A 15,550-nucleotide genomic window follows, 5' to 3' on the forward strand; every position below is an offset into this window, starting at 1 on the left:
GTTCTTAAACTTATTTTTCTAAAAAACATAGAACAGTAACTAAAGAAGTAAAGCAAACACTTATCTCTTCTAGTTACGACCTTTTTACTCAGTTGCTGCTTGATGTAGGTTGCCAAGCCTTTTAAAATTTTGCAAGTGGAGGATATGAAACAAAATTTTATTTGTAGATTTTAAATCATAAATTACTATATCAATACCACAGAACTTAATTATAATATATCAATATATATTTGGAGAAAGCTGAAAAAGCCACTAGGGGAACATTTTGAGCTTTCAATTGGTTATTCATGTCATATATAGAAGTAAGTGTATATAAAGGAGCATTTCCAAAAATGGAAGAGGTGGGTGGAGTGCCACTGTGATTTATTACATGAGCAATATATTAGCAAATAGAAAAGATAAGACCTTCTTATTTTAAATTCTAACTTGTCAATATCGGTAATTTGAGTTTCTAATTTCTATGAAACTATAGACTTAGTATTTTGACTTCACAAACATCTAATTTGAATCAGTATTGCATTCAACATACCATGTGACAAACAAAAATTATGATTATCTGTGGTTTTTTTAATATTTACTTTTAAACTAAGAAATTGAGTAACGTATAATACTAAAATTTGAATTATAATCTACAGTTCGATACCAAATTTATTTACATAAATTCATGAAATAGTAGTTCAATAAAATTTTGAATGTGAGTCAACAAACGAGATGACATGGCCTTTCACCTATGACCTGTCTTGAAAGGGTTAAACTAATGTGTGACTATCAACCCAGTAAGAACATTGTGCAGATTTAAACACTTATAATTTTGTCAGCTAAGAAGACCTTGAATATATAGATTTGTAGTTCAATAGTGATATACTAAATGTATAAAAAGAGAGTTAATTATAATTAACACTTTTGATGTGCTTCTAATCTGCAGTATATAAAAAAAAAGTCTGGTTAAGTGTTATCAACAATCGAGAGCAAGAAAGAGGAAGATTGGGTAAGTACTTTATTTCTTGTTTTTCATGTTTATTCTTTATTTATTTATTATTATAAAAGTAACTAAAATGTAAAAACAGGGATCTTTTTAGGTTAGTTAAGATTAGGTAAAATAAATAATAATATAATAATGTTTAATGAAGGATGCACACTAGCAGCTTGTCAGTAATGTAATTGGATAGCATAAAGTGAGCTGCACATACCCCAGTTATTTACAACTTATAATGGTGCAAAGAGTTGTTAGACATGGTTGAAAGAGCAATCAAAAGGGCAATAAAACAATAAAATCTTATTATAAATAGATGTATACTGTTACAAGTTTAAAGCTACTTAGGATAAACAAATGTAGTTTCATGTTACAATTTGAAGCCATTCTAGAAAGACAAAAAGGGTAATTTTGATTTATTTAGATTTTTTTTTGGTGGTTATGAAGTCAGTCAAATTGACCAACCTTGTATAGAGTTTGGGTAGAGGAAATTGCAGATAAAATATAAAGTTTTACTGAAAATAAACATTTGAAATGTATTTAGCAGGTTTCAGAGATTACACAAATCAAATCTGAGATTTTTGAGATGAGAAAAGTATTTTTAACCTTAACATGAAAATCACTTTGCACATGGAATATTCAAAACAAATACTCAATATATTCATGGACAAATCTGTATATTAGTTTATGAAAAATACTTTATCGAAAAATGTGATTTTTGGTATGTGAAAGACTTACAATGTTGACTGAAAGACTGCCAAACTTTGTGAAGATATACACACTATATTGAAAGTTAGAAGGATCAAATATATAAAGACTTTAGATGAGCACAAAGAGGTCACGTGGTCAGTCAAATTGACCAAGCCCATGTTGAGAGAGTTAAACTAAAAAAAAAAGTCAAATTTTATTATACAGTAGGTTCAATACATTATACTAAAACAATAAACCTGAAGCCTAGTTTCTACTGCAAAAGGCTCCATCATAAGACTGTGATGTCCAAGGCATACCACAACCACTTACAGGCCTTGTGTAATTCATCTAGTGTATTAAGTTTACAATTTCTCAACACCCATTTCTACAGCATGATTCAACAGAAATTCCTAATAGTCTCATTTTCATCAATACTCCTTTATTTTTCAATGCCATTAAGTATGAAAGTTATTCTGAATCCTCAATCTGATCAATCACATCTTTATGATTTTAATGCAAGAATATTTTACTTCAGAAAGTTATTATATACTCTTCTCAAAATGGATAATTTTTGGTGGCACCACAATATCTATGAAAGCGAAACAATGCCAAATGTAGTTCTGATACATGTTGTTTCACCATAACTTTATATCTGCTGTGGCTGCCATGTAAATTGCTGATTCATATTTACAAAACTATCTAAATATAACATACTCAACCCTGTAACCTAAACAAAAAACTTAAACATAAGATCACCAGTTTATGATTTAAATACTTTAAGTTTTTAAAATAATTTGTATGTTTTACTGAAATTTATAATAAGCTACTTAAAGGCTATTTGCACTTGCTGTCCATAATTTAGAAGTGATAGATTAGAGGGAAGGTTGCTAGTCAACAACACCCACCAATAATTTTTGGGCTTCTTTTTATGAATGAAGAGTTGGATTGACTGTCACATTATAACATACTCACAGCTGAGAGGCTCTATTTATTAAATACATAATGGTGGTTATGCTGTAGTTTAAAATGAGTAGTAATTGTAACTGAACTTGAAAGTTTCATGGTTAACATTCTGAAGGGAAAAAATCATGCTAGTAATGAATATACACTTCAAAACAATTAACAATTTTAAATGAATACACAAGTTAAAAGTTTGATAGCAAAGTTTATTGTGTATTTAAATTTGATGATGAGGAACCCACTTTGAGACTAATAATGCTTGGAGATGGCTTGAATGGGTAATGAAGAAAAACTTTAATATAAGTTTAACATAACAGCAAATGTACAACATTTTGACAGGGTTTTGTCTTCATCAGGTACAAGTAGTTTACACTGACACAGATATATATATATATATTCCTCTCAAAAAGAGAGGAAGTTCAAATGAGAAGGAAGAAACAAAACATGTTCTACTAAGCCTAAGAAACATAAAAAATAGATTAACCAAAAAACCAAGGGCAATTGTGATGAAACCTCAAGAATAAAGGAAAAATCACCACAAAAGGTACCAGGCAAACAAAATATTCCATATATCAAATGACAGTAGATGATGAATAATGGATGTCCAAGAAATAAAAACAGATAAACCCAGTTGATAAGTTATATCAAGCCTGACAGAAAAACAGAGCAACATCTCACAATACACCAAATACTGCATCCGAAACAAAAAAAGTAAGTGAAGAAGAAAACACACCTCAAAAGAGGATACAGAAGTAAAGCTATCAAACATATGGTTCTTAGGATGGTATAAGTGTAGAGACAAACACCTGACTAGATCCAAGTGCAAAAAAAACAACAGGGGGAAATAGATAGAGAAAAAATTATTTTATGAGGGTGCTCAGTTAAAATCCTCAAAAGTCATATTCCAGAATGGTATGCTTTAAAAAACACTATTTTTTATTCTTATTCCTAGGTTAAAAACTAGATGACATGGAAGAAACAAGAATTCTACATCAGTGAAATATTTTATAACTCACTATATCAAATAACTGCATTCACAAACTTTACATCAGACTAGATGAGAAATATAAATATAACAGTTCACAAGGGAGACTGGATTACACAATACAGGAGTTAAAAAGCTAAGGACCAACTACTTGTTATCCCATATTTTTATCACCAACAATAAAAAAGGACAAAAAATGCTGATAAAAGAAAGTTATTCAAAAGATGAGAATAGATGCCCATGGAAAAATGAAAAAAAATTAGGTATATATATACACTGAATCTTTATAAAAATGACTAATTTAAGGCCTGGATGGTATAAATAATGACAAAAATGTCAGCAAAATGAGAACTGAAAAAGTAATACCAGCAACATGTATTATATAATACATGATGAACCACCGGATAAAAACAATGAAAAATCCAAAATAAACATGAAAAAGAGAAATAAATTACAACCCTGTAAAGGATGTAAAGTTGATCTGGGAAAATATTAACAATTATAAATATTTCAGAAGGCTATTCAATAAAGAATTTCCTAGAAATGAGATTCCTGATAAGGTGACACAAAATGGCTGACAGAAAAGGTTTGTCAATAAAATAAAATAAGTGTCTAAAGATAAGGAAGCATATTTTAAAAATTAAATCAATATGGAATAATAAGACACTGTAGGATATGAATCTTAGAAAAATGAATAGTTTAGGTCAATTTTTTTACAGAAAACAATGTTTAACGTAGCAAACAAAAACACTTTTTCCTTATCTCTCTCTCTTTTTTTGTTTATTTAAAATTTATCCTATATCTGTTGTTAAACTATAATTACCATTGAAATTGATTAGTAGGTCTGAACTTATTTTTGGTGTTAATAGAATGTGCCAGTTGTGGTTTGTTCAACATACATATGTAAAAACAGTTACATATTTGACATTCTATTGGTATTTTTATTGGTACAGGTGATATATGTTTTACTGGTTACTTAGAAGTGTCCAAGAGCTTCCATTAATTTTCTTTTTTTCTTACACTGAAAATATATATCTGTAAATTACTTACCTCCTCTCACAAAACAACTTTCCTCTATTTGTACTGCCTTAAAATGCACAAAATTTTCACATGCTGCTACCCTTTATACTTCCACTAATCTCCACACATTTTTCATGTGGTATAGCTGCATTGTAGCAAGTAAATAAGCATGTGACAACCCTCAACCAGTAGAAGTGCAACACACCCTCCTAGCACAGCTGACTCTCTCTATGCAGTAGAACTCAATTTTCACTTTGAGATTCGGCATGAAAAAACACAGTGGAAGTGGAGAGAATGGATATGAAGTGTGTGAGAAGGTAAGTATCTATAGGAAATATATTTCCAGTGTAGAAAAATATTAACTTCTGATATGATAACAACTATAGTCTCACACTGACCCAGTGTAACAGTTACTTACATGAGCCTACCCAGAAAGCGTCAGAAGAGGACTCAAGGAATGTGACATCTCATGTAAGAGAAAACACAGACATGGGAAATTGCATCACAACTGAACCAGGTATGCTCTTCACCCAAGATGAATGAATGTGTTGCAAGATGGGCAAAAAATGAGGCACAACCAAAAAAGTGCCATTGGTACAGAGTGGCAATGGCACATCGAACCCTAAGTGGGAAATCAACTGGCCCATGGTAGAAAGAAGGTCCTCTACCATTCACCTCAGATTCAGGAACCAGAGGGGAAGAAGTACTTCTGTTCCAAGAGCCCAAGCCATCATGTGTGCATAACCAAACATGACCAACACCAATCTGGCAAGGGAGTAGGTCAAGTACAATGAGGGAGATGAAAAGAATAAAACAAGAGGGAAATAACAGGAGAGGAAAAAATATGGCAGAATCAGGAAAAATGAAACATAGACAATAACATGGCTCTATAACCAGCACTGGTCAAAACAAAAAAAACATTATTGAAAAGCCAGGTAAAAATTCATATAGGTGAGGGACAGAAGGAGGGGAAAGAATAAATTCCCAATGAATAGACCAAAGGTGAAAAATATGCCACTTAGTTGGTATAAGGACAAGGAAAAGGTGCAGATAGAGTGGAAAAGAAGAAATGCTAGCTGGTTGGAATATCTGGAATGTCGCACAAGAGACCGGACAAAAACCACACACAAAATCAAAGGGTGGGAATGGACAGAAAAAAATAAATCACTGCTGAAAGAGGAAGAGGTAATGGTGGTGACAGCTGAAGAGGGAGAAGCAGATGAAAACCTGGTTTTTATTGGCCAGAATGGAGCTACTAGGAAGACTCAACACAGAGTAGTTTAGATAATGGAACGGACCCTAGGAAGAAAACAGATGGGAGGGGGGATAGGCATAAATGTGGAGGTCTGTTCAATCTGGACTGAGGGCATTTATTACCAAAGCTGAAGGATGAGGAGCAGGAGCAAAATATAGAGGGAGTTTTAGAATCAGATGGATGGAAAATGCATCCAGTTGTGGAGTATCCAATCAAGAGCATAGCCACCTGAAAATCTGAGGATCGAGGGACCACTCCGTGGGGAGAACCTAGTTGGGACGAGATAATTGATCCTGACAAAGTTAAGAGTACCTGGGATATGACAGGTCAGCAAATGAATGTGACGGTTGTGGGCCCGGAAGAGCATGTACAATGTGTGAAGATTCAGTAACCGCGACCGGGTGCCCCTTTGACAAGTGATGTAAGAGACAACAGTCAAGTTGAAGAAGTGGATCATTACTGTTTTGCCCCAAAAGTTGGGAAGAAATTATCCATTGCCTGACAAATAGCCAAGAGTTGCAGAATATTGGTGTGGAAACTTGACTTGATTGAACACCAATGGCTCAAGATCTCTTGGGCATCGCACTACACTTCCCAGAGAAGCATCCACAGAAATATGTACCTTCGATCGTGGAGGAAGAAGAGGTTCACCAGCTGTTGTGTTGTCCCTGTCTAGCCACTAGACAAAATCGGTCTGGAGGAAGAGATGCTAGGTAATCCAAGGAATCTCTGGTGAGGTTCTGCTGATCCTGAAAAATCCATTGAAGAGACTGCACATGGGTTCAGCCAAGGGGAATAACAGCCTCCAACAAAGCCCAAGTCTCCAAAAGAGAAAGAACCTCTTAAGCAGGAAGAAAAGGTGAGGATTGCACCTTCTAAGTCTTAAACTCAATGGAGCACAGTTGTAGGGAAGAAGATTGGGCCTGACTGAGGTGGGAGTTGAAGAATACCTCAAGATGAATGAGGTATTAAATCAGTATGAGGACAGAATTTTCCACCTTGTCCATCCAACCTACATATGCAGCTTCTTTAAGAAGAAATTGTGTGTTGATGGAAGAGGACAAAGCAAAAGAGCTAGAAATAGCCAATCATCCATATGATGATGGAAATGAAGCCCATGTGAATGAAGAAATCAGGTGAAGGCTTTGACCACCCAACAAAATATGTAGGGGCTGAGGCCAGCCCAAAACTGATATGTATGGTCCCCGTGGACAAAGAGAAGATAATGCTAAGGAAGTAGGAATATGGAAGCATCTGACACATTGAGCTTTGTCATCCAAAGATCTGGAGTAAAAGCCCATCTAAGAAACAGGAGAGACTCCATGGTGAACCGAGGAACTTTCAAATAGTGATTCAGAAGGCAGAGATCAATAAAATGGTGCCAATCTCCAGTTTTCTTGGGGACTACAAAAAGAGGTAAATAGAAACCAGGAAGAGTAGGAACTACAGGTTCTATAACACCCCTGAGTAAAATATCCTGAACAATGATAGCTGGACAGAGGATCCCAACTGGGAGGAAAGGAAGAGGAAAGGAAACAAAGGGAGAATCTTTCCGATAAGACCTGAAGAACCCAAGGATTGGTGGTACACAACTCCCCAACATTCACAAAAAGCAGCAATCTGGCCCCTATTAGACCTAATCCAATATGACAGTCACCTTTTCCACTGGCAACGTGTGAAGTCAGTGGAGAATAATAGTACACAGCAAAGACATGATTTGTGAGAAAGGAAAAGGTAAGGGAGTAACACAGTAACAGGAGCAGGTGAAGGTTGTGATAAATGAGAGGCTAGAGAGGAGAAGGAAGGATGTAAATGGACAGATTCCACTCTCGACTACAAAGAGTCAGGAAGACCCCCCAAAAACTGTTTGGCATAAAAAGGGGACCATGCATAAAGCATGCAAAGAGGTATAGGGAGATGCACGTGAGTTAAGAGAGTGTCCCTACCTAAGAAGCCCCAACAACAAAGGAACCAAGTGTGGACTGATCACGGTTATGCAAACTGAGAAGTGAAGGCTAGGTTCTTCTGCACAGAGGGAGTCAGCTGCATTAGGAGGGAGTGTGACACTCCTATTGGTGGAGGATTGTTGCATGCTACAATGCAGGTATGCCATGTGGAAAACATATAGAGGGCAGTACAAATTGAAGAAAGCTGTTTAGTGAGTGGAGGTAAGTTATTATATTGGAGCTGAATATTTAGCACATTACAACATGTGAGAAGATAAGAAAGAATAGCACAATAAGAAAATTTTGAAAAGAAGTGAACAGATTGGATAGATAAATAAAGACACTTCCTGTAAATCTTGAAGGGCAGAAGAAGGTAAGTGAATACCCTCCAAAAATGCATCACTACTCAACAAGTCCCAGCAACAGACCAACCATAACACCAAGGTAAGTCCTGAAGAGGACAAACGTGTCATAGCAATGACCAGTAAAAGGCCCAGTTTGTCGTAAAATAGTTGAGGTGTTCAGTAATATGCTTCAGACAAAAGTTGAAGGGAAGAGAAGTATCTTAAAACAGTAGTAAGATTCAAACAAATCTGCAAAAATTGTGACCTGTTAACAGAGATAACAGGTTCATACCTGGCACCTCATAGACCCAACAATGGATCAAACCTTTGAGTGTCCAAATATATATCATCCTGACAATAATATGCTAGGGCATGTTGTTCAGATAAACGAGGGGGGGGGGAGGCATAGTGATACCCTCATATAATTGTGTTGCAAACCTCCCTGCATGCACAGCAATATCAGGAGAAGGAGGAAAAACTAAGTACTCCCCTTAAGAACGATTGGACAATAAAGGAGGGGTAGACTCAAAAGCAATTGGTTGCATTTCTAATACTTCACAAACATGTGCAACTAACTGCAGAAAAGGGGCAGAAAGTGGCTGATCAGATGGGTCCTCAGGATAGGAAGCTCTAGTGAAAGGAGGAGGAAACTGGAAGTCTAAATTCTCCCCAGAAAATCCCATTTTAGAATGAAATTTCATATCAGTACCTCCCGGTATGTATGTTTTGGAATATTAAAATTTATTCATATACACTGATAATAAAGTAGGTTAATTCAATTTTGAATGTAACTCTCTAAAAGGTTGTGACATACACACACCCATAGTGAGAGGGTTAATGGAGACAGTAAGAGGAATTAAAAATAATAGGAAGAATCAATAAAGGATGGAGATGAGAAGAGTACTGAGAGGTATTGGAAGTACAGAAATAATGAAAATAAGAGAAGAATAAGAATAAGAGAAAATATCCAGAAGAATTGGAATAGCAGAAAAACAATGTATTTTAATATTGCACATATTATTAAAAGATCAAAGAATAAATTTGAGAGATGAATATTTAAAAGAATGATAAAAAATAAAATATATTAAATAATGGATCAGATTAAGATGAAGAAATATTCATAGAGGACAGAAAAGATGGAAGAGTCTACAAGATCAGAAATATACATCCTGTAACAAAAGACAAGAAACAATGGAACACATATGGAAGTGAATGAAATGCAAAACAAAGAAAGAAAGAAAGAATATGAAGAGATTAAACAGCAAAGAAATTGTATAAACTTGGATGACAATGAAAGAAAAAATAAACAAAAAAATGTGTAGCTATCTTGAAGAATTTGTAAAAGAAAGAATTAAACCACTAATAAATAAATAGAAAGTACAAAATATATGGTATTGAATAAGATGGCAAATGCATTAAAAAAAGAAAATTCAAATTCCCTTAGGAAAATAAATTAAGTTCAAGTAGTATTTTTATTGGTACAAGTGATTTACATCTTACTGGTTTTCTCATCATTTGAAACCGATGTTTCATAAATCTACACGCTTAGCACTTTGTATTTTTCAAAGACTACATCTATAGTGGTTTAACAAGACTCAAAAACATGAAAGGTTTTGGTTTTTCCAGTAGGACACAACAGAAACCTCAAGTGTCTTATGGATTATATTTTAGATTACTGTAAAATTTGAATAAAATTAAATTCACTATAATTCGTTCAAACAAAAGATCACTTCTGTAACAATAAATGACATTCTTGTTGATTATTTTACATCATGTCATAATGATATTTTCTAGTATTTACTGATAATACTGCTCAAGAATATTCTCACCATTTAAAATTTTTTTATAAACTTCAGAAACTTATGTCACAGTGTTATTTTCTGCAGAAAATTACACACATTTTGCTGTTTTTTTCTCTACAGTTATAATTTTAAACATGCAAAGTAACATTGTTTTCTAGTGTGCATTATCTTATGAACTTACTTCAAATAATTGTCTCTGATTTTAGGAGTTAAGTGGATTACAGGTCAAGACTTCTTGTCATTTTGAAAGTGGTTTTACTTCAAAGATTTTATATATATATATATTTATAAAAACTTTTCTTCCCACCTTGAAAGATCCTGGAGGAAATGGAAGAGTGAATTCTCCATGTCGAAGGCCATTCTTTTCAAAAAAGACAATGTCATGTTTGTTTAGCTTTGTCTGTGAAGAAGTTATGAGGTTACCAGATGGCCTGTAAAAAAAAGTGGAAAACTTATGACATTATATATATACATATGTTAAAGTTTGTACACAAATTGTTCGTGAAAAATCAACTTTAAATCACATAATTTTACATACAAACAAATATGGGTTCACCACTGAGAAAGAAAGTTTAACAGATAAAACCACATATTTTCAAATCAAAACCATCAATCAGAACAATTAATTTATTCCACGTGATTGTCTTTATGTGATTGATGATTCACAGAAAAAAATCTGAGGCTGCATCATGTTGGATATATCCCTCCATATTCATGATGTGTTTTAAAGCTGAAAGTTGTCTTTTGTTCTCTGATGTAGCAAAGTTGTTGGGCTGAATTTGACAAACTGAATAGTTTTATGCTGACTTTTTTTGTGAAGTTAATAATCATGCTTACATCTGTAAAGTTTCTGCTAAAAACTGAAGAAAGGTACAGTTACAATTCAAAAGTTAATATACATGTATGCATTTTATTTTGCTGAGTATTTCTAGAAACACTAATGCAGTATTTTTTAAACGTTTTTATGACTAGTATTTGTTAATTATTTTTCTGAACTAAATCACTAAGAAAATACTATTTGTGAATCTTTGCTACAAAGCCAACCTGAAAAAAAAAAATCAGCTATAGGTTAAATTTTACTTAATTTCAGTAACTTAAAGTACCTTACTTGCAGTACAACTAAATATTGGTGTTGGCCAATATAGTTTGGTAATCATCACCTATCAATATGGGCCAAGAAAATCTTAACTGGTGCAATACTACATACATGTTGTATCCCGTGATATTTCAAGGGTAACTGCTTTACCAAATCTTATCAATATTCTTTACCTCCAATCCAATGGATGTTCTAAGCCATCAACTTCCTCAGCAGTGTACTGAAGTACAGCTTCTCTGTTCCATATATTTAACTTCCTGCACCCTTAAACAAAGAATGGAACAAAAATCTCTAAGAACTACCACATTGTTAAATAAAAAAAGCATTATTTTCTTCATTTTTTTGTGATTAGATGAAGAAAAAGTAACATACAGAATATTAATTAGTGTGTGCTAATGAGGAGTTGGTGACAATATTTCAAGTCCAAATACTAGTAAATGTTGCCAAATATTAACAACTGGTTATATGCCAGATAATGTTTGCTATAGTACTCAACACTAACTGTAATCTCATAAAACATTACGATCTCCACAAGTTCATGTGCAAATTGTTTCTACCTGTTGACTCAATTTTCCCACCAATATTTTTTTCATTTTTTTAAAAAATAATAAAGAAGTCCAACAACTAGGTTGTTTCATGCAAGACCATTTTTACGTAAGGTAATACTTGAAATACTGTAAAAATTACTTCAAAGTTCACTACATTTAAGTTCCAATAGATAAAGGTGAAAAACATTTCATCTACAGCTATGTGGTAAAACTATCTAGCACTAGCCTCTCAAGCCCATAAAATGGTAAACAATGTCACTAAATATCTAAGTATTTCATTGATTACAAGTAACTCAGTCTTAGTATTTACACTGTGTGATGTAGTGAATTAACTAACATAAAAAATATTATTTTCTGTCTACAAATCAAGCTATACTATACTTGCTCTGACAGTCATATTACTGTTAGATTTAGACACGTGGTAGTTTGCAATTATGGATACTACTTGTGTGGTAGTAAGTTCACTATTCAAGTAAACCCTTCAACAAGTAAATGACATATGAGCTTCAAAAATAATAAAGATGTGACTGGTCACTGTTATTCAGCTTTATCCAGGGCAGCAGCATAACACAGATGGGCTGACCTACTAAATGGTAAGAGCTTGTCCACTTATTGATTGTTCAGATTATAGTACAGAGACGTATGTTTTCCACCCACTTAGTTAACAAGTAAAATTTCTACATTATTTTGTTTTTCATAGTTCCTCTTTTTGACACTATTCTTGTCAGTGAATCAGACAAAAGCTGATTCATTTGTCTCCATGCCAAGAATGCAGATTGTGGTCTTCCTTGTATTAACAAACTGAGATTTATGGTTATACTTAGGAGCTCAGATTTAAATACACGTGTAAATTATGTTTTATTTAACTTTACCGAAGAACTCGTATAGCTCTTGCACCAGAGTGATGTGTAATTTCACTTTCATTTAACTTTTAGTGAGAGATCTTAAAGATCTCACATACAGAATCACAAATATAATATCAGTATATCTTGTATAGCTCTCACAAAGGATATTGTAATATCTTTTTAATTTTACCTTCCAGAGTATGAGTAAAGTTCTTACTTTTATTTTCATTGTTTACATTTGCCATAAGTGAACAAAGTTTGTGAACTACAGTAAATTCATCTGTCTCTCATTTCTGAGAGACCATGGAACAAGAAGTTAAATAAGTAGGTGTTTTTAATTTAACAAATGTTTAATATTTTACTTAACAGTGGCTTTTATTTAACTTGAATGGTTATTCTTTTTTTAGTATTTTATTCAGGGTTTGGTTGAATTTATGAGGGGAGGGAACACAGACAAACAAGAGTAGTTCTTTTATTAAAGTCTTCATTGTAGCCCTTGCTGGTCTCATACCTTTATTTGGCACTTGTGTATTATCATATTGTAACTTGTTCTTTTGTGATTAAATATTTGTTATTTGTATTTGGAATTTTATGTCTTGTTTCTTTTCTTAAGCAATCCTTACAACAGTTGGTACTCAAAGGGAAACAAGTTCTAATAACTGACATCCAAGAAGCCCCTGTTAGCTGAAAAATACTATAATATTATAAGTATCATGCAGCTATGAAGCCTATGGCAGCAACAGCATCAACAAATAATATATGCAGTGATGATCTCATAAATGGGTAAACTTTACCAGTGACCAATCAGCAGCTTTGGAAGGAACAAATGAAAGACAAGATATAGCTTGGGCATAACATGTTGTGTAACAAGATGAAGCACAAACTTCTAATACTGGTGAATATAGCGAAAATGTACAAAACATTTGACACTTGTATTAAATGCTATGAACCACAAAATTTAGCACTTAAGATCAGCTAGTGGTCATGAGGTCTCTGAGGCAGGAGATACTTTTTATGTTGTATGCAGAGATGAGAGGAGAAAATGAAACTTTTTTGCTGGTATTGTATCCCAGCCCACAAAGACTAAGGTTGACTCCCAGAATCTAGTGCTCTCTGGTTTATTCTAGACTAACTTGGGTTACTAAATATTCACATTATTTACTGATAGGATGATCAGTAAATGTTAAAATTTTCCAATCTCTTCTGACATCTAGCATTCCTGATTTAGTGCATGTGAACTTTTTTGTTCACCACTAGCCTGTTACAATATACAGTCATTTTAGACAAAAAAAGGGTAATTTAAATCTATTTCCTAATTTTTTATGGTGGTTACAATGTCAAATAGACCAACCTCTTATGAAGTTAGACTATAGAAAATAAGAAATAAAATATAAGTTTAATGAAAAAAAAAAAACTGTTTGATACTTATTTAGGAGATTTTACAAATTATGCAAATGAAATTTGACAATTTTCAGATCAAGAAAAGTATTTTTAATCTTAAAATCAAAATCACTTTGCATGTTTGATAATAACATTCTAAATGCAAAAATTCATGAGCAAATCTTTAATTAAAATACTTAATTAAAAATTTTGAATTTTTGTGTACAAAAGCATCATGATGTTTAGGGATAATCTGAGAAACTGTGACGATATGCACATATTATCAAAAGTTCTAGTAATAATTAGTATGATGAATCTCATCATTACTTTTCACCTATCTTGTAGTCAAAGAGTTGGTTGGTTGGTTGGTGTTTTATGGCACAAAGCAGCAAGGCTATCTGCGCCAAACAACTGGTAAAAACAAAGCATGTAAATTAATGTAAAAGGTAAAAATACAGCAAGTTAAAACCAATACATGTCGATAAAAGATGTATACAGAATTAAAAATACCTATAGTGTGTAAAAAATACAAAATACAATCTAATCGGACAGTGTCACCATTACCAATAACACTGTCCAGCGTCAGGGGTAAACTTTTAGATAAAATGTGTCTAAAATGATGCCGTCATTACGATGGCATGACAGTAAAATGTGGGCTATTGTGACTTGAGTGTCACAATGGCTACACATCGGTGGGTCAATACCCGATAAAAGAAAATGATGGGTTAAAAAACTATGACCAATGCGTAGCCTTGCCAGGACTACTTCCTCCTTTCGATCCTTACGGAAGCAAGACGGCCAAAGACCAACAGAAGGTTTGATCTGGAAAAGCTTATTATGGCGTTGCTCACTCTAAATCGACTGCCAACTGGCACGAAGCCACGCCTTGAAGACAGGACCGTAGTCCATGTATGGGACATGCATGGCCGTGATGGCACCAGAGCAGACGGACTTAGCTGCGGTGTCAGCGAGCTCGTTCCCGTGAATACCGACGTGGCTAGGGATCCAGAAAAACTGGATGGAAATAGAAGACAGCGAAAAGTGGGCCAATCGGTGTTGAATATCAACGAGAACAGAGTGAGAACTAATGTTAAGCGATTCCAGGGCCAATAGAGAGCTACGAGAATCAGTGTAAATAGTACAATTACTGTACTGCATAGCTTCTACATGATCCAGGGCAAGAGAAATAGCACATAACTCAGCAGTGAACACAGAAACTGTAAAGGGGATCCTGCGAGCAGCTACCGAGCCACAGCAAACCATGGCAGAACCTACAGAGTTCACCTGATTTCAAACCATCCGTGTAAATGGGAAGAGAGGAATGGTTCGAAAGATGTTCAGCAAAAAGAAGACGGTACTTCCAATCAGGAGTATCCGCCTTCCCCAGATGAATCAAGGAAAGGTCACAGGATGGGATGGTAATAAGCCATGGTAGAATGAGCTGATCATTGGGGACAGCAATGTCATCCAATGCCAGACCCAATTCAGCCAGTAATGCCCGGATACGAATGCCAAATGGAGGAATAGCAGACCGTCTGTTCTGAAAGAGCATTCCCCTCGAGGAAGAAAAACACAATCCCAGGTGGGATGCCGTGGTAAGGATCGAAGCTTAGTAGCATATTGTAGAGAAAGTTGCAAATGATGGGAGGTGAAGAGAGGGTTCATGGGACTCAGTGTACAAACTCTGGACTGGAGAAGTGCGAAAA

General features: G+C 34.2%; 1 protein-coding gene across 3 annotated transcripts in view; it reads right to left on the minus strand.

The window, feature by feature from the left end:
• LOC106467874 (elongator complex protein 1-like) overlaps positions 1-15,550 on the minus strand; it is a 95,831-nt gene that overhangs the window by 24,987 nt on the left and 55,294 nt on the right. For all 3 annotated transcript variants that reach the window (XR_002612496.1, XM_022396088.1, XM_022396087.1), the window contains exons 7-8: positions 11,245-11,335; positions 10,283-10,406 (exon numbers count right to left, since the gene is read on the minus strand). Coding sequence is in view for 2 of the 3 variants with exons in the window: in XM_022396088.1 (XP_022251796.1) it covers positions 10,283-10,406; positions 11,245-11,335 (215 nt within the window). In the remaining variant the exon portion in view is untranslated. The remainder of the gene's footprint in view (positions 1-10,282; positions 10,407-11,244; positions 11,336-15,550) is intronic.

The sequence above is a fragment of the Limulus polyphemus genome, unplaced genomic scaffold (genome assembly GCF_000517525.1).
Source record: "Limulus polyphemus unplaced genomic scaffold, Limulus_polyphemus-2.1.2 Scaffold2775, whole genome shotgun sequence".
In the NCBI taxonomy this organism is placed as follows: domain Eukaryota; kingdom Metazoa; phylum Arthropoda; class Merostomata; order Xiphosura; family Limulidae; genus Limulus; species Limulus polyphemus.